At 48.2% G+C, this 20,000-nt stretch overlaps 2 protein-coding genes across 6 annotated transcripts in view; one reads left to right on the top strand and one right to left on the bottom strand.

Moving 5' to 3' along the window:
- LOC126573443 (phosphopentomutase) overlaps nt 1–20,000 on the bottom strand; it is a 54,619-nt gene that overhangs the window by 5,962 nt on the left and 28,657 nt on the right. The window contains exon 1 of one of the 5 annotated variants that reach the window (XM_050233585.1): nt 3,492–4,140. The exons of the other annotated variants lie outside the window; for them this stretch is intronic. The gene's annotated coding sequence lies outside the window, so the exon portion shown is untranslated. Of the gene's footprint in view, nt 1–3,491; nt 4,141–20,000 lie in introns of those variants that run through there. 5 annotated transcript variants of the gene reach the window in all.
- LOC126573462 (START domain-containing protein 10-like) overlaps nt 4,879–20,000 on the top strand; it is a 20,779-nt gene continuing 5,657 nt past the window's right edge. Inside the window, exons 1-2 of the mRNA XM_050233610.1 lie at nt 4,879–6,046; nt 13,586–13,901. Coding sequence (XP_050089567.1) covers nt 13,610–13,901 — 292 coding nt within the window. The 5' untranslated portion in view covers nt 4,879–6,046; nt 13,586–13,609. The remainder of the gene's footprint in view (nt 6,047–13,585; nt 13,902–20,000) is intronic.

The raw sequence follows: 20,000 nt of genomic DNA, 5'->3' as shown, positions 1-20,000 counted from the left end.
GGGTGAACGCAGAGCATGCCGTGACGTAAGTGTCGCCACTTTCCATGTGCGTCTCGTTTTCCGCATCCAGTTCGCCTTGGAGGGCACCAGTATATGTAGTTGTAAATGTCAAGGTTGATTAGATTGCCAGAGCGAGCTTGTATAGAAGAAAAAAAATTAATTTACAAAATGAATATTAAAACACCAACGCAAATTTAAAGCCAAATAGACTAGCTATTGTAAAGGAACGCGATTTGCGCGAAAAGGGGAAAAATATGGATATTTCTTCTCGCGCCATTCGCAATCCAACTCAAGCCGCTAGCTATTTGGCTCACAAAGCTGCAATCCACTAGATTGCATCGCTACTATAGGAAAGAAAGGGAAATAGTGCCGCCGGCAACGCGAACGCGAACGCGAAAGTGCACAGTTTGAAAATTTAAATTGCATTTTTCCACTCACAGCTCATAGCAAAGCAGACAAGGGCAGCCATTCCCGGCTGCCTGTTGCACTGCACTTGCTACGTACAAAAGCAGTAAAAAGGAAATTCAAACTTTACACCACCATCACCGTCGACATCTTCATTTGGTGGTCTTCTTAACTGAAACCATTTTGTCTGTACTTCTAGCACCATCATTGGCTCGGGATGAATAGAAGAAAATAGTGAAACTCACTTACAGCCGAGACGGACTTTCGAATACTTTTATGAAGACGTGTAAAGTAAAGGGGAATCATTTTACGATGCCACATTAGTTACTCCGGCATCCGTTAGTACTTGCGGTATGAACCACCATCATTGACATGATGATTTGAGCTCTGTTTTCGTCAAGGACGGCTTTACATTTCCAATTAGGGAAAAACTGAGAACTTTCTAATGACCAATTACTGATGAGTGGATGAGCACTTTGGCTAGGCATTCATGGAAAGCATCTCAAACACCTAGCAACACTATCTCTCCTATCGTGTGCATGTAAAACATGATGCATGCTTCCGTTGGAAAGCAGTTTTCTAAGATGTTGCCCCGTTCATTTGCAGTGTAGCCACAGCTCCGGTCCAAGCTGCTGGACATCAATCAACCAGCAGCAGACATTCATTAATTTATTTTCAATTACTGCCGTTCCTGCCAATTACGGTACGGTCCGGAGAACGGTCTGAAGAACGGTGCGGGAAGGATGGGCGCTTCCATTTACAAAAGCAAATGAAAGTGGAAAGCCAATTAATCACCCGAAGTGGTAAAGACGTTACGCTCATTTATCATACCGGAACGGATCTCGCATCAGTGGGACGCACTTTCGAGCAACTTCACCCCAAAAGAGAGGACGACACTGTCACTGCCAAAGGATCCCCGGATTCATTGTTTCTTCTATCAGGCATCAGAGCAGATCGGATCGAAGCGAAATGAAAAGCAATAGCAAGCGCCTCATCTCGACGCATCTCATTCATCCGTCAAAACGACCGGATGCTCGGTTATGAAAAGCTTATCCGTGGAAAAACAAAAAAAAAATGAGTAAAAGGGACGCACAAAGCACGATTCCGTACGGTTTGACGGGAAGGGATTGTTGGTCGCTCGTTGGCAGAAGATGAAGAGATGTTCGTGATTCAACGCGATGAAGCAGCTTTTTTGTGTGTTTCCTTTCAAAAATCAAGCCGGTTTAAGGACAGGGTATCTTGACACCGGCATCTTATAAAGTCCTTTGAGCGCGTCCCTTCGCACAGGGTGATTTTTTGACGGGACATCTTGCTGTCGTAAATATGGAGGAGGGCATGGCATCTTGTCATGCTCGAGTGAAATTGTAAAAACAAGAGAAAAAAAGGAAAGGTCAACAGGCTTCCCCGAGTGGTTGCTCACGTTTTTGATCTTTCGCAGGTGTATGATGAAATGGTGGAGCAAAATATGGACAAAAAAAAGGGAGCGAGGGTCGATCTAAAAGGGAAATCTGCTTTAAATAATTGTGTGTCGAAGGTGTTAGAAAGGTCCCGTTGATGATGTCCTTTAAAAGTACCTTTTGTTTGATCATGTTCGAAATAACGGAAAAGGATGCCAATTCATAGAAAATTATGATTTTAATGCAAAAGAAACGAAGCTACAAACTTATCATCGCCTCGAGAAAATGGCTTCATCCTGTGTCTTATTTCCAGCAAGCGATGAAGAGGATCCTGAAGTATAGACAGTTCCACTTTACGCCATCGCCTATCGGTTTCAATCTGTAAACATGCGCCGATCACGTTGATCCCAGCAGACAAAGACATTTACGCGTGAACTTGCTGCGGATGCTCCTAATGACCCTGTTCTTTTATTCATGGGATAGCAAATCCTCGCTCTCAACACTCAACCGGCGGCGAATGGGATATGAGAAAACGCAAAGAAAAGAGGGAAAACGACCACTGAGTCACTTTCTAGTGGTGAATACAAAACATTGCTTGGCTGCTTGCGGACAATGCAATTTATGCTCTAGAAGCACAGGACTTGCAGCTGGTAACGATAGCAAAAAATCATAAACTTGTTTTTATTAGGAAACTCTATAATCGCTCAATCTTGTGCTGTTGAATAGTTTCATTTCTCTATCGAACAAAACAGCATTTCAACAAAGACCAAAGTCCTTAACGAAGGATAGAGCCACAAAATAATAACATCGAAGCGCGTAGGAGAATCCTTTCCAGCGAGTCTTTTATGGGTCTATTCCACGACAGAGACGTCCGCATCAATGCGCAGCCCATCACCGTATTGTACACTGGAGCGTAGGACAACCACAACTGCTCACAGCATCTCTCCATGCGACAAAAGGGAAAGAAACGGGTCACAACAATTTCAATTCCAGCTTAAAAGGTCAGGCGGCTTTTTCTATAATTGATTCCCGGTTTAAAAAAAGAGGCCACCACCAGCCGCAAAGAAACCCGGTAAGCCGCTAGGTCACAAAGAGACATAATGCGACGGGATTGGAAGCGATCGCAAATCGATACTTGACATCGGTCCAGCTTAGTGGACACTTTCTGATGTTGAAGGTATACGTTCTTGAAATTAGTGATCCAAAATGATTTCAGCACCAAATACGCATCAAGTGGCTTCACCATTCACCATCACCAACAAAACGTTCTCTCAATAGAAATGAAGTGAAAGAGGAAGCTAAGAATGAAAAGCATGACGCGGTACACATCGGTATAATATTTATAGAACCTGCATGTAACGCTCCAGTGGTACGGATTTCATTCCATCCTGTAATCGGCTTACTTCAAATAAACCGACGGTGTACACGACGATTGCCAACGCCTTGCAGCTAATAATAGTACTCCAAGTTGGCCAAAAACGCGGCCTCCGGTCTGTCTGTTGCCAAAATTAATGATTCATTCGCGTGACACTATTTCCGGCCGCCAAATGTTTGCGCCTTTCTGCTACAAGACACGAACCTCGGACAATCCACCACCGATGGGTCTCCCGATCAAACAACATACCAACCATTATACGTCTCATCATAAATCATAAAACTTGACGGACACACAAGGACCACGGCACTTACCCGGCTTAATCGGGACCTAATCCTTGCAGCGTGTCTCGTGAGGAATCGTATTCCGGACGATCCGGACCCCAAATGTGCCTCGTGAGATTGCGTGAAGCCCGACGCAAAAGAAATTCTCACGAGGCGTTGAAGGGGCCGCTGACAAGTTTACTTAACCGCACGCTACACGCTACCACCAGCACCACCAGCTATCAATCGTTGTCGCGCGTGGTTTGATTGTAGCTCCAGCCCTTTTGTTTACAAAACACTGACGCTCCACTCACTGGCAACGATCCTGCACCAAACACCGCACCACTAGCAGCACTTTCGCCCTTTCGACGCCACCAATACCGGTGGCCAGTGGCATTACAGTGATAGTGTTTGTGTGCGAGTGACACTCTACGCAGTAGTCAGCTGTAGAGCACCCTTTTGACAGCGCTCGTCACCGATTTTGCCGAGCTGGCGATCCTGTTGAAGCCTGAATCAAACACTCGACGGTCTGAGTTGAGGACCAATTGTAAACGCGATACACGACGGAAATCTCACGATGAAAACACTTGTTTAATCCCCAAAAAAACACACACCCACGGCACACACATGCACTGCTGCGGCCACTGTGCATATAATTGCGGGACGAACTGGTCACGCGGTCACACTATCCGTTCTCTCACATCGGCCACACTAGACCGGTGCGGCACACCGGTGGCAGATTATTGATTTTCCGCCTTCATTCTCTCACGCGCGCGCCCAGAGTGTTCATTCTACTGCGGGGCGGTTGGAGTAGTATTGTAACTCCATTTGCCTTTCCAGAACTAAAGCATTATCCTGTTTGGTGAATGGAAAAATGTTTGATTCTAGTACCCAGATGAAATCAAATCTAAAAAGTGTCCTTTACCTTCTCATCATCCTGATCGATGAATGAAAAAACCGTGAGGAAAAGCTTTCACCAAGTCTCTAGGGTGTTTCGTCGTCCTTTGGACCTCGTGTTTGGCCGCAGTACAAATGCAGTGCCAGTGCTCAGCAGCTATACCCGGTACTTCAGCGCGAACATGCGCACGCCACCAACGCCACGTTTGCTGGTCTGGTTTGTTTATGAATGACAAATATACTCAGCTCGCCCGGTGAGCGACTCGTGAAGCGCGCCGGTTGCCAACTGGAACTCAAGCGGGTGGTCTCCCAATTCATCCATCGGCTTCAGTAAACGCTGCTTGAGGATGCTGGTCACCCTAGCACCACCACCGGGGGAGGCATAAGGGAGTGTGGACCTCACGACTGAGCTGCCGACCGAAAACCGACAACCGAAGCAAGACGCTTATCGCAGCAGACGGAAGCTCGGCTGCGATGCGTTTAGTATAAATTTTGGCTTTCACCGTGCTCGGTGCTGCAGCAAACGTGGAGTGAACATTCGACCCTCGACACGGTCGGATCACGGTTTGGCGACGAGCGAGCGAGCGAGCGAGCGAGTGGCCGTCATCCCCTTCTTCGCCCCTCTGTGCTACGGCGTCGCGCGTGTCACGCTTTCGTTCCGCGTTCCGTGTGTATGCGTTGCTCACGAGACCAGTGCTGGAGACCAAAACGGTAAAGTGAAAGAGAGAGAGAGAGAGAGCGAACGCAGTACATGTATGTGTGTGTGTTTGTGTGTCCGTTTGCTGTCAAGAGAATGCTGCATTTTGATGCGTGATTTCGACTCCCACCACCCCCCACGGTGGGGAAGCTTCCGCGTGCTATCCCCTTAGGGGCCCTTAGATAGTGAGTGAAAGGAGCAGCACCTCACCTTCACCAGCTTCAGCCGATATCGGTGTATCTTTGATCTCGATACGCGATAGCCCCATTCAGATTCATTTGGTGTTTCTGGTGGGTAGTAGGGGGCTTTCAGTAGATTAGTGCGTGGCCATCGTCTTACCGTAAAGGGCGTAAAGTGTAGAGGCAATTCCCTTTTACGAGCCCAAAAGATCCTCCCAAACGATTCACTCGATTATGTGCGTGTTGTGTAGGGAAGTAAAAGACGCCCAAAAGTACCATTCAATCTTTCAATCATATAAAAGCGAGTGACCAGCAGTAGCTACGTGATGCGCTGGATTTAACCACGCTGGCAGTAACAGTGCAACCAACGCAGTACGAATGGTGAACAGAGTCGCCTGCCGGGACAGGACAAGTGCACGTTTGTCACGAATGGATTCGTACGGCCACAAGTGACCCGACGCTCGATTCCCGGACCAACGAATGTACTGCAGTCAAAAACGTTGGGCCAAAAAATGGTGCAGCGAAGCGCGTTTCCAAAGCAGCAGCAGCAGCCGTCGTCGTCGTCGTCGGCGTACCACGTGTGCAGTTGCTGGTGGTGCTGGCTCTAGACCGCTGCTTTCAAGCCCGTTCGTGTGCGTGTATGTGTGTGGCCGCTCCTTGCAGACCCCGAAGTTACGCGAGTGAATGAGTCGAAGCAGCGCGGGGGCAACCGCGTGATGATGTAGAACGAAGAGCGAAAGGCGACGAACGAAAGAGGCACGACGAGGTAACGGGCCGCGACAAACCGAGAAGCGAGCGAGAGTATTACTACGAACGAACGAACGGAGTGCAGAGTAAGTATTGGTGATACAGTTCTAGTTAGAACCTGTGAGTGCGGTCACGCAGGGATCGAAACGAAACGAGGAAAAAGAAAAAAAAAAGGGTACAGGCCTTTGATGTTCTCACGTGGTGGTCCACCGCACGGTTCGCGGTTGGCGTTCCCATCACCTGCGGCCACACTGTTGCGCGCGCTTGACAATGTAACCCGTGCAGCCAACTCGCAATGGTGCAACAAGAAGAGTTTCATTGTCTTTCATTTTTGCTGCTCCGGAATTCAATTCACAATTTGTCGCGAAGCTAACATTGTGCCCAGGCGATAGGTAGCTCCCTATATAATACCTCTGTGGCCTATATTGCAAACAACGGCTACAGAAGGGAGCGGGAAACGCTCATAAACAACGACAGCAAAAAAAAACTACCACACTATCCAACACCATTGTGTGTACACCGATGTGTGGCACCATCGGTGGTGGTTTAAGTATCGGCCCATGAATCAGAGCGTGCCTAAGGGCCACCAGGCCACACCGTACCATACATCAACGTGTGTATCGTGTTTCCCTGCTCTTAAAAGGATTCCCCCCTTTTTGTTCCTTCCTGGATCACATGCCACGGCGCTCCAGTGGGGTACGGTGCGCAATCTCATTAATTAGCATAACCGAAAGCCAGGCAGCTTACTCTACGCGAGCGCCATGGCCATAAAGGGGTTCCCCCGGGGTCACTGGAAATCAAAATAAACGTTAAAAGAGCGAAAAAAAAAATCACAAATTACCAGGCGCCTCCATCACCACCATGCGTCTCCATTTTATTGACATTTTGTTGTTATATGCGGTCTGATCGGTTGTCCGCGTCCCGTAAAATCACGTTTGTCCACTGCTGATAAATAGTATGAGTAGTGAGCATCAGAATAACCTCTTATTTGTCGAACTTCAAAAGCAGTTACCGGCCCCGTTGGCAGTACTAAGCCCTTTGGGGACCAGGACCCTCTTACTGATTACAAACTGGTCGATAGCACGATGGGATAGCGGATACTTCGTAGAAACAGATATGCTTCAAAGCAACGTCATTACTATGAAGCATTACCCACCAGGGAATTCAATGCTTCAAGTGGAAATGGAGGATCGTTCGTCGGATTTACCACTTTTGCGGTGAAGAGTTACTTCTGTGGAAGTAAGAATTACAGAGACTGAGCAGACGGAATGGTTCTTGCTATAACAAACGCTTAACAAAGCGATACGAACGTCGCTTGCTCTAGTGCCGTTCGCACTCTACATCTTCATTTCCACTTGAATATCAAGCACTGCCAATGATGCTGAAGGGAATCTGGGAAGGGCCCAATCAGTGTCTAATTCAATTAGGAAATCACGTTAACCTAGAGCCAACCATCCAACCAACGCAATGAATACCGCTTTCAGCTAGCAATTGATTAGCATCAATGACGTTTGAAGTTTGATTAAGAGGAAAATCGTACCCAGCCGCCCCGGAGGTTACGAAGGGCTGTTAGATTAGAACCACTTTTGCGGGGGCGCCAAACTTCTACGCAAATAATCAAAGTACCCCTGGTGAATCAAACATAAGGGGCCAAAAAGGGATGGGACGTATGGCGCAATGCGTTCTAACGTGGGGGTGTTCTCGGAATGCGACCAGCCGGCAGCCGGCTGGCCGGTTCCATTTGGGCAAAGTCACTCGTACTGTCATCTACTTGTATTATTTATGGCATACGAGCCGCTTCAGTGACACGCAGGAATCCTGCCACCGACTTCCAGGCCGACTCCAGCGACACGACACGACAGCATCACAAATGAGCAGTTATGAGCAGTCTACGAAGTTAAATTGCCAACATACAAACACACGGAGACACGGAGGCACAGCAAAAAAGCACCATATCCCATCCCACGCACCACACACACACATGCACATACGTCACCGAAGAATGGTCTCTTCGTTTGATGATTCCATATGCCTCCTCGTCGGCTGTCGCCGTTGTGCTGCGAATGATGAATGGGATATGATGGGATATCAGACGAAGATCGTACGGAGTGAACGAAACTGTTACTGAATTATCGAGAAGCCATCAGCGGATCTGCGACTGTTCTCCGTAAACGAGCTTAATTGTTCAACAACAACGCACGGATAAGCTTTGCTCTCCGATTGTGTGGAGCAAGTAGAAACGACTCGGGGAAAAAAAGCATTTAAACATATTAAACGGTGCAGACGCTTGACATTTGATGTCGCGTGATGCTATAACACTAATGAATTTCATCTTACAGACGATGTTCCCTTGTCAACACACTTATCCATCATTTCGCACTTGTTGTAATGATCGAAACATCAATCTGCGAATGAAATCTCATGTAAATTAAGGTTTTCCATTAGCTGATGTTGTTGAATGAAAAAAAAGAAATGCTACAAGATGCTTTAACGAGTTACCAACCCGGCCCTGGCTTTCCTAACTTGCTCGCTTGCTAGCTGGCTGATGGGTTGTTTATTGCGATAAAAGATTAAAACACAATCTGCACCAACAGTAAACCAATTTCCTCTGTTTTCATCCTAATCCCCAAGATTCAATTCCATCCCGAGGGCATTAAAAAAAAAGAGGATGATATGTTTAAAAAGCAGAGTGCAAGAGATAGAAGGGAGCACGAGAGAGCGATAGCGACTGGAAGCGACGAAAGATAAAATATCGATTTTCGTCTTATCAGTCCCGTGACAGAGCCGGGCCGGGGCTGGCAGGGCACACTGATAATCGGGCTTTCTACATGCAAATCTGACACACATATGCCAGGGCAAACACTTCACGCCCGCCCTGAAGCCCACCATCGTTCGATGCTATCGCTTCCGGTCCCAGCGGCTCATGTAAGGCACACTCAGACAGGAAGTAGTAGTAGTAGTAGTCTTCTCCTCCTCCCCACCCAACGATGATTATGGACACTCGATACAAAACAGCATCATCCTTATCCAACCAACGAGCACAAAGCACGCGCATAAGGGAAGAAGCAATGGACTACAACGCTGTGCCACCTCTGCCACAAGACACACCATCCTGTGTGTCTATTTTCAAGGCAACGAAAACTAGGGCTACCGCCCCCTCTTGTCTAGTGTGTGTGTGTTTGTGTGTGTTGCGGACCTTGTGTGTGAATCATTTATTACACAAAAAAGGCACCACCTCGGGTGCTCATGGCTCGAATGTGTCCTCACTTGAAGGAAAGCGGTCTTCGGAGGAGGCGCTTCTTCGTCAGTTCGTGTTGGTAAAAGTTTAACCAGTTCGTCCTCGTCTCTTTCCCCGTCGCCATCGTGCTGGAAAGTTCATCAGGTGCACATGGATCGACGGGTCCGGAAGAAGCAAGCAAATTCAGTTTACACTTTGTCAACTCGCTTCTTATGCTTGTCAGACGCTTCCGTCGGCGGGCGCGCTCTTGCTCACGGCTTGGAGACAACGCTTGGCTAGGTTTTGAGCCTAGCGGGAAGGATAAATTGCTTGCCATTTCGACGATATGGCCGTCGTGAGTTACTCGGAACGGCAGGTGTCGGAATTTGAACATCCTGTTTCTCGGGTACTGATTTGATAACACGACACGAAAGTATTGGTAGAAGGAAAAGCGCGGAAACGAATTGAAACCAACCAACGAAACGAAACACAAATGCACCAAATGCGAAAAAGGAAGTCAACGATGACAGCTGATTGTCGCGGCATTTGGCAAAAGATCTGTCCAAAGAGCTCGTAAGTACTCGCAGCAAGTGATTGCTTCTTGAACGAACCAAGCTTGTCCACTTGACAACCGTGGGTTCTAGTCGGGTTCGGTACAGACATAGCAGAGAAAATCTTAAAAAAAAAAGAATTCTAGACACAAGAATGGAAACATTCAAACCACACCAGTACACCACAGCGGGGCTAAAATTAAATTGAATTCGAGTGTCTCGCTGAGAGGAGGTCCTAGAATTGTTTTTCTCTCTCTCTCCCTCCCTCTGCGATCGTCAACGGCCAGCATAAGGCGTGGGTTGGTCTGTTTGTATGTGTTGTGCCACTGCGTTGAGGGCTTACAACTTTCGCCGTGCGTGTCTGGGAAATGGCCATTTGGCGAGAATTTATTAGATTCATATAGCATCGATTGCGTGACAACGGGCACGCTTCGTGTACCACCACATCATCCAAGAGGAGGGTGGGGTGCTGGGTGTAAAGAAGCCATCACTAACTTTAATTAAATAAAGGGCCAGCAGATACAGATGCAGATCTTCCCACGGCAACATGACGCCCTCTCTTAGCACCTCAGCACATGGTTCATGGTTGACTTCAGAATTGGAAAAAATAATGGCGAACAGAATTAGAATCCCTGTTGAAACTGTTTGACAGTCTCTTCAGTTTTGCTCTTAAATCTGAGATTTTATTTTAATAGTCGCAAAACTCTTCAACTCTGTTGATGCATAACCATCGTTGTCGTTGGTAACGTTCTCATTCGCAACGTTATCGCCGATCGACGGTCACAAAAGGGACGACTTCATTCGACCGCAGCGAGAAAACCACGATTTCTATTAACACATTCAGAATCAATCGTATCTGTTGATTGGATTGGCTATCGACCATCACCTATGCTGTGCCGTGCGACAGAAAAAAGACCTAAAGCCCTTCTCTCAGCTCTGTCACACCCTCCTCTTCTGATTACATCAATTGAAAAGCATCCAGAGCACCAGCAACAGCGGTCGCTCTCGAGAAAATGGACAACAGAATCGGACTCATTATCGATGCCGACAGATCGTTATCTAGGCGCGATAGAAAACACGCAATCGAAATTGGAAAGAAAGAGAGAAAGCGAGAGCGAAAGAAAGGAAAAAACGGAATCAACCAACATGTCAGCGTGATGGGATCAGTTGGCCTTTGCCCACACAGGTGACGGTGCCGTGATGATACACAAACTCAATACGATCTTCAGCTCGGAGTGTCTTCCATGCCTTTTTTTTTGTATTTCATTCACCACCAACCAGCGTTGACCCGTCTGGAGCAGATGTCAAAAGAGCATCCAGCAGCTTTGAGACTTTTTGACGTTTGTCCTTCTTTCCACTGCGCTCCTCCTGCCAGCTGGGAGAGGCTTTCGGTTGAGAACGGTCTCCCGTTCGCTAACACACATCATCAACATCGTCATCATCTCGTCCCAGGACGGTGCTGCTCTTCCTACACGAAGTCCACTCGCAGTGAAGGTTCGTTTGAGCCCCAAAGGTTCATATGCAATCGACAAGAAGGTACGGAAACCGTCGCGGTTGGGCCCTTGGCGGCCCGCCGGATACAAAGCAACCCCCCCAAAGGTTGTCGCTGAAGGAAGCTGCCATTTTTATTTCGGATATATACATGGCCACCAAACACTGTTGCTGGTCGAGGGAGGTATGTGTAAACATGTCTTAGACGGTTAAATTCCGGGAGTTCCGTATCCCAAAGGTACTGTTGCTCCGGGACCATCCTGCTGTCAGCGACATGCGACGAAGCTTTTGTTGGCTTTAATATGGCAGTACCATGGACCAGGGACCAGGGGCCAGGGTTTTACCTTCACATGTGGGTTGGCCTGTTCGTGTCAGCAATTCTGACCTGACCTCGGTACAGAATGAAGCAAATTTGGAGAAAAGTGGAGGAAGCAGTACTTAACCAAGAAGCATAAAGACATTTTTTAACAAATTGCTCCGTGTACCTCAGGGGAATAGCAGAGCAGCAGAGTGATCGCTGTAACTGCAGCAAGACACAAGGTTATCTGCAGCACCACAGATGGTGAAATGTAAACATGTTGAAATTTGACTCACCCGTTTGTTAACACCTGGAGCCTCCGTGGTCGGACGTTACTCACTGTCACTATCGGCCATGGAACCTGAACGTACTGACCTCAATACGTGCGTGTTCCGGGTTCTGGGCAAAAGATTTGCGAACAACCGTGCGACTCGCTCTACCTCTCTCTCTCCCTCTCTTATCAGCTGCATATCGGGCGCAGTGATTCGTTGGCAAAACGTTGGCTCCACCAGCGACTAGCGTTCCGTTCGTCTGCATAAAAGCAAATCCCAAAAACGAGCTTTACGATAACCATAAATGGTACCTCTGCACTCTAGTGCGGTGCCAGCAAGTACGATCATCACTCGGTGCCAGTGCCAGCATTAGAAGGAAATGAGCATTCCCGTTATGATGCACTGACACACCACACAGGCACACACATTGCTCCCATCGGTCTCAAGCTTCCTGGTTGGCGTAAATCGTTTAGACGTAATGTCAAAGCGAGACATCAAAGGCACACCACCGCACACCACCACCAGTTGCTGTGCCTGGTGCCTGGGATGCCGGGATGATTTCATAAATTGCGTGTCATAGCCGTAAAAACAGTACGCCTGCAGCCAAAGCATCGCCTCCCCCGCTTTTTATGACCAATCCTTCTGCCCTATACCGTAGTAATTATGTGCCCGAAGGTGATGGTGATACTGTTGATGGCGACGAGGTGACGGCGACGAGCGTTACCTCTTTTGCTTTTAAGTGGTTTTTGTGGCTTAGTGACGCGCTTGACGGAGCGACTGACTTAGCGAACAGTTCCACCCAACGGAAGCGACACTTATTGGAAAAAACGGGCGGAAAACGGGCCAAAAAGCTGACGAAACATGAACCCGCACAACCCGGAAAGCTGTGCTTTCTTTTGATCATTTTTTTTAATGGGAACAGCACGATGCTTTCCATCGACAAAATATCGCTTTTTGTGCGGAGAAAAAGGAGCCATCGCGCAACGCAAGAATGTCACATTAACGACATCGAGCACCGATCGGCATCGTAAACAGGACGTGCGTCGCCGACCCAAACGGAAGGTAATTACATTTCACCTACGCGTGGCCATCTATTCCAATTCCGGGCACCAAAACACTCGTTTTCGCGTTAACGAATCCGCCGCTCCGCTCTGTTCCGTTCCGACACACCATACGGTAACACCATTCCGTCCGGGAATCCACCGGCTACTCCCTTGAGGTTTCGCTCCATTCCGCCCGTACCCCGTGTATTGGTCAGTGCTGCATTGGATTGCAAACAACAAACAAACGGACGGACGTCGCCTCTGGACCGTTGGGACCATAACATGTCGCAATTAGTGTTTGTCGTTTGACCTATCCCCAGGACCCCGGCCCCGTTCCTACGCACGTTACCGTGAATTGCCTGATTGAACAGGATTGATTAATGAAACTGACTCCCTGGAATGAAATGAAGTCAAGCGTAACGGCGCCTTCTCTGACATTCGCGAACACATCCCACGTAGCTTTGGGATAGGAAATGGGTCTACGTCAATCATCGCACCTCTCACTGTCTCTGTGTTTCTCTTCCGCCAACACCATTTCGGGAGTTTCGATGTAAATGGATACGAATGGAACGGTGTTGGCGTTGAGGATGGGTTATGGAGGTCTCTGGCTAGTGAATTAATGATTTTGGGAATTTGTGGTCCATCCACAACTAATCTCGTCTCGCTCGCCGAAAACAAAACGATAAATTTATTTGATTTTCCATATTCTTCGTTTCTTATACTGCAATCTCGCTTCAAAAATCTACTCCACAGCGGCACACAAACCCGAGGGCGCGAATGGCACGCATAGCGGACGACAGTGACTTCGAAGCGCTGAAACGACTGGTCGACAACCACGACGGCTGGACGCTCGAGCTGTCCAAGTCCGACACGCAGGTCTACACGCGCCCCGTCCCCGGCTGCAACTTCAACATGGTCAAGATCCACACCGAGTTCACCGACGTCACGGCCGACACCGTGTTCGACGTGCTGCACGATCCCGACTACCGGAAGGTCTGGGATTCGCATATGCTGGCCAGCGAAGAGATTGGCATCCTCAACGTCAACAATGACGTCGGTTACTACGCAAGTAAGTAGCGCCAACGCACCTAATCGTTTGATTAATGACCTTTTCCGAGCGCGAAATCGAATCCCGCGAAATTGAACTGAATAACTCGCCGCGGCTCGTCCTTTTTTCTAACGCAACCTGGCCCCACCTGAATCCATCCATCATCGCTCAGTTCCCGTCGCTACCATTTGCCGTTCCGTTTGTCCACAGTTAAAGATGAAGATTAAGGAGCTGCCAATGCCGATGGCACGACTGTTATGCGACTGTTATCGCACCACCAGTGTGGCAGAAATGGGGACCGACAACCACACCCAATACCCTCCCAAAATGTGATTACTGAGCGGTCGTAAAGCGCACCTTTCACCCCGTTAACAAGCACCTCCCCTCGAAGAAGCTCCAACTAGCCGCCACCATCCGGCTTCTTGTTGCGCTTGTTCCGTCTTGAAGAGGGGGCGCAGTTTACCGCAAGGCACGCGCACGCACCGGAGTCACTTTATTTATTCAAATTCCCATTTTGCGCCATCTTGGTTCACCTCCTTCCACCTCCTCCTCGTCGTCGGTGCTACCATATAAAGTCACCCGCCCGAAGCGCTTCCGGGACTCGCTACGACCTGCGACCACGTGCTCGCTAGATTCCCGGCGGAAGACCGCGGTTTTGGGGCGTTTGGCTTTTGAGGAAATTAATTTTTCAAAAGCTCACTCCACGTGCGCCCCTTTAACCATTTCACACGCACGGACACTTTATCACGCCCTTATCAACTGGTGCAGAGTATGTGCATGTTGTTACAGAGATTTGCCCGACAATTACCCCGCCCAGACCAGCAGCAGCAGCTTGGCTCGCGTGCACCACACTTTCTACATCATCTTCTCCATCAAAAAAGGGGCCACCCAGAGAGAGAGACACCTCTGGAAAAGGGCGGAAAAGGGGGAGTGTTAATATTTTGAACTAATGGCGCTAAGGTTATGCTAATGACTGGGGCTGGACGCTTTCGTGAGCGCGAGAACAAACTTTCGACGGAGAAGAGAGCTCAACAAGGTACTTGAGACTGAAGGGACTCCAGCTCTACGACCGTACGGCGAAGAGTCAGAACGCGAATCAGATGCTGCTGCTCCAGTTCTTTATCTGGGTCACGTGGGTTGCGTTTGTGATTAAGATGGAGAAAAGAAAAAAAAACATTTGGCATCATTTAATCAGATTCATGAGCCCGAGATTTAATAGATCTAATTAAAATTGCATAATTCGACATGAAATTATGATCAGAATCAGTCCACAGAGAGAGAGAAAATACTTCGATCATAAAACGGAATTTCAATTTAATGTTTAATAATGGTTTTTGGGGAGAGGAATTCAGCAACCCACTGAAGGCACTGGTGGGGGGCCTTTTATATTCTTTTTTGCAGAACAACTTCACGGTTGTGCGCGCGGGCTCAGCTGTAATCATCTCGAATAACAATTACACTTTCAAGCAAAGCCTACTTGGAGCCCCATGAAAAGCGACTTACCGCACCCGCCCCGAAAGCTGACGGAGGATGACAAAATATAGCTTTTCTGGGGGAGAGGTCGCATTTCAGGCGATGGCAACCAAGCCGTGGCTCGTGGGCTACCTTTTATTTGTTTTGCACCAGAACGAAGCACGGCAGCGTTTCCCGTTCGGATTCTACCGGTGAAACCTGAAACGTGAAAAGAGCTTCAGCATCGAACTTTGTTTCCTTCTCAGCTCTTTGAAAGTTGCTGATATGCGAACTGTTTCCATCTCAGAGGCATTCGAAGATTGTAAGAAAAATCCACAGCCTTTCGATAAAAAATAATTAAACAACTGGTTCGCTGGTCCCAGCAAAGGTGTGCATGGTTTATGCGAAACATAATCCCTCGTTTAATTTTGTGTCTGAAGAAGATTTTGAAGTCAAGATCAAAACTTGGTCCATGCTTACCCAAAAATGAATTTCCCTAAGTAAACACTTTGTCTCAATACTTTTCAATAGCAAACACATACAAGCCAATTCTCCGATGTAGAAGGTGCCTTTGCTACGAATTGTGCTACTGCAGCTTCTAAAATTCATTCCCTGGAACACTTATCAGAAAGAAGTTGAACCACTCATTAGCATATTCCACATCCTTGTTTCGAGGAGTCGCATCTCTCTGCGTAAATTTAGCGTGCAAAACGCCACGGCGAGAGCCAGAGAGAGATAGAAACCAAGAGAAACAGAGAGAGAGAGAGCGTGTTTTTTTTGTTATTTGCTTATCCAAAGTTCTAACCGCAGCGCCGCGTTATGGTTTTCCTTTGCGTTCATGCATACTATTCGCCGATAATCATGCCGAGCGTGCGACCTGGGGGGTCCTCGAACGCGAATATAACCATCGAACATACTCCATCATGTTAATGGGCCGACCAGCCAGCAAGACCGACCGATCCTTACCGAGCGAGACGATGTGAATTTGTTTAAATTATCTTAGATTACACGTTCCACGTCGGCGGAACACACGCCTTAAAGGCGCTGGTGTTGGAGTGCCTGATGCCATCATACGCTGGTGGCCACCGCCCTGCATTGGTGCCCTCTCTCGGTATTTGTCAAGCCCACATCTATTATTATGGGGAGAATGGGAACGTTTGCAGATGCTACCGCTAGCGGTTCGTAGAATCGTTCGCACCAGGCGCGAATCCAATCGTCGTTAGACAAATCCAAAATCAGAACGAGCCCTCTAATGATAAGCAAAGACGACGATGCTGCTTACCATCTTGTTTTCCAACGGTCTGTAACGCTCGTTACATTGGTATGCGTGGACCCTAGGAGCAGAGTGGAGAAATCGACCAAATTGTTTCCGACTAATTCTCGGAACAAGTGCTCCTGCTCCCGCTCACAACGATTCGCACCCCGGAGAAATTCTTAAAATGTATTCCGAGGCGTAGATTTTTGTTGTCAATTCAGCTGGAAGAACCTGAGAATGGGATTGGCCTTTCTTTGGGGCTTTCAGTGGATGTCTTGATTGTAGCAAAAAGAAAAAAAAGATGAGCCAATGAAGCGAAGCATGCTTGATGGAATAATAGAGTGAGTGAGGCGCGGAGGGGATTGAGCTGTAGACCATGACAGGCAGGAAGATCAAGCACGAAGAACAGATTAATCCAGGTCCTTCTAGCTCCAGCATTAGCTTTGATGCCAGGGCGCACGCGAAACAATGGCCAACATAAATATCCAATACCGTACATGGGCCATGGATGGACGCAGCGAAGGAAGCAGAGTCCTTAATTGAAACACTGTTCGATGGTTTCGCTTGGTTCGCCGCTAGTGCACCGAAGGCTACAGATACGATCATAACCGCGAGGACACGCTCCAGCGCCACTCTCTTTCTTTCTTTCTTTCTTTCTTTCTGCGCCCACAGCGTGGTGCTTTTAAAGCGCTTCGAAGGGCAGATAATACGCCAGGTCGCCAACGGGGGCTCTCTTGCTCCATGCATGACCAATATCGGAAGCAGCAACAAAAAAAAACATGAAAAAATATTCCCGTGAGTTCCTTAGTACACCCCGCATGACACAGCAGTTTGTTCCGTGGAAACAAAAAGAAGAAAAAAGGCAAATTGACCTGTTGCCAGATGCAAACGAGCAGTTTAGGGGCGCCATCATCGCTGCCATGCTACGAACGTGTATCATTACCATTTCTGTGTCCTCCAAGAGACCACATCAAAAACCACCACCACCATCCCCCGGGGGTTATCGGATATTGGATAAAACATATCGAACAGAAGAAACGGAACGCACACGGTGACACATTTTCGCAACGATCCAGTTTCGAATTCACTACACAACCAACAGCGCACTGGCTCGTTTTTTTTTCTGAGAAGAGGGAGAGAATTGTTTTAAAATACCCCAAGTTTGACGTGGGTCGGAACTGGAGCAGCACCAAAACAGTCGCCGAAGTGGCATTAAACCGAATGTCTCTCATTTTAGTGCTCCTGTGACGTAATAACGGCGCCGCGTTCGATCAATCGAAATTATGCGAAACCGATTTCGAAAATAGCCATAATACTGCACCAACATCATCGACTTGTCCCCCTCCGGGGAGGGTGACGGTGTGGTGGGGCTTTTCGTCGCGCTATTTATTACACCGGAATGTTTATTTTCATTCCCGTTTATTAGCAAGCGAGCGATGGGACAAGCGCACATTAAGCGCCGCTGACGATGGCCGTTGTTTTACCAACGATAATTCCTTCATTACTTTTATGGTCAACAGAGCGGTGCGGTGCGGTCAACACGCGGCAACCAATTATCACACGCACCACCCAGGGCTGCTTTCATTAAAGCTTGACCAAAACCGAACACATTGTCGGCCCACCGGGAAGGAAAAACGTGTGGAAAATAGAAAATCAATTACAACAACCACCCCTGGGTGACCACACACACACCCGCACACCACGCGGAAGGGAAATCTGAGTTCACCACCGGGTCTGGGACCCATTTTAAAGGTGATTCCAATCCATCATATGCGCCTGGGTGCGACAGTTGCTACAAAACCGCACCCCGTCGCTAACCAAGTTGGTTGCGACAAATTCCACCATTTTCCAGGGATTTCCTGGGGGGCTTTTTCTCAAAAGACGGCTGCAAGAGAGAGAGAGAGCAGGAGAGCGAGCGAGTGGCTGCGGGTAAAGCGATTAATGGTGCGGAATGTTTCTGGAACCGCTCAAATCTAATAACCTCAGCACCGAAAAGCCACCACCAGCACCACCGCTACGCCTCCGGCAAGCAACCCAACCCCTTAAGGGGTGGGGGTGTTGGTGACCCGGGCAGATGACGAGACACCAGATCCGCATTCGAAAACCGTCGAGATGGTCCGAAACCAACATCGTAAACCGGTGCCACAGGGGTACCGGGGGGCCTGCCTGCGTAAACCGCAAATTGAATTTACTGTCAGGGTCGACCATAGCTCCCGGGCCGGACCAAAAAATCCCAGGGCCGCAAGCCCGACCCTTTGCACAACCGACCGGGAGGTAAAGACCCACGGCGTCTCTCGTTTTTCTCGGTCTCAAAAGGCACCGCGGCGACGATAGGCAGATACAGGCAGGTAACTTCGGAGGAGGCTTTGTGCGCTAAAAGTATGCAAGAGTAGCATCGTCTGCCCGCTGGAGAGTTAATTGATCTGCTGATCCAGCTACTTCAGCCGTGCCGGCGTTTGTTCAAATATGGTTTGCCTCTTGGGATCTTGGGAGAAGAAGAAGAAGTTGGCGAAAGTCGGTAAAGCACACCAACAACTGGCGAGCTGGCCAGGGACGAGCTTTTGAACACTTTGTTGAATTCCCAAAGAGCATAAGATTACTTCACTCTTGCTTTAGAAAGCGGATCGCGTGGTTTGTTAGGATTCTTTTCAAAACAAAACCTCGCAGGCAACTCAATCTAACGGGGGTGTTATCTATGTCGCTGTCTAGTGTGTGTCTAACAGCAGAATATGATAAAAAAAATCGATTTCCGTTCAATTACACAGTCGGAAGCTGCTCAATTTGCTGCTGGTCGACCTTGTGGAACATTCCAGCGCCAAGAGTGCCCCGGGGCAAATTGTTTACATCCGTAGGGAAATTACTTTCACATGCAGATTCGGTTACGGCTACTTTCTGACCAAAAAAGCCTACCAGCAGCTGACACAGTTTTTCGTTCGACAATTTGACAGTTCGAAGAAAAGTGCTCCACGAAGACTCACGGCACGCTTCGAGCCGTTGTCGAAGCTTGAAAGCGTGATGATGTGCTGAGCACGGTGTGAACAGGATACAAAAATAAAGCTTGAATCGAATACAATGCTCAGGCGTACTGCATACGCGTAAATCCCAACTCGAGCTTGCCAAAGCACATCGTTGAAAGATAAAACCAACGATTCAAATGAGATTAAAAATCCATAATTTAATATAAAGAAACGGATGATCTGGCCACGTGGAATAGAACGAAAAATGCAGAGTAGCGATGGATCAAAATGAACGAGTCCTCTTCTGTCGGGTGATGGCACAATGCTCTCGCAAGCAGCAAAGTTTAATACACCCAGCGGTGGTTTTGTGGTGCTGGTGATGTTGTTGGTGGTGATGGATAATACAATGCCACTCCATTGCTAGCCACCCTCTCTCTCTCTCCACCACATCTCGGC

Source organism: Anopheles aquasalis, chromosome 2, assembly GCF_943734665.1.
Source record: "Anopheles aquasalis chromosome 2, idAnoAquaMG_Q_19, whole genome shotgun sequence".
Classification (NCBI taxonomy): domain Eukaryota; kingdom Metazoa; phylum Arthropoda; class Insecta; order Diptera; family Culicidae; genus Anopheles; species Anopheles aquasalis.
This window is presented reverse-complemented; position numbering and strand designations above follow the sequence as displayed.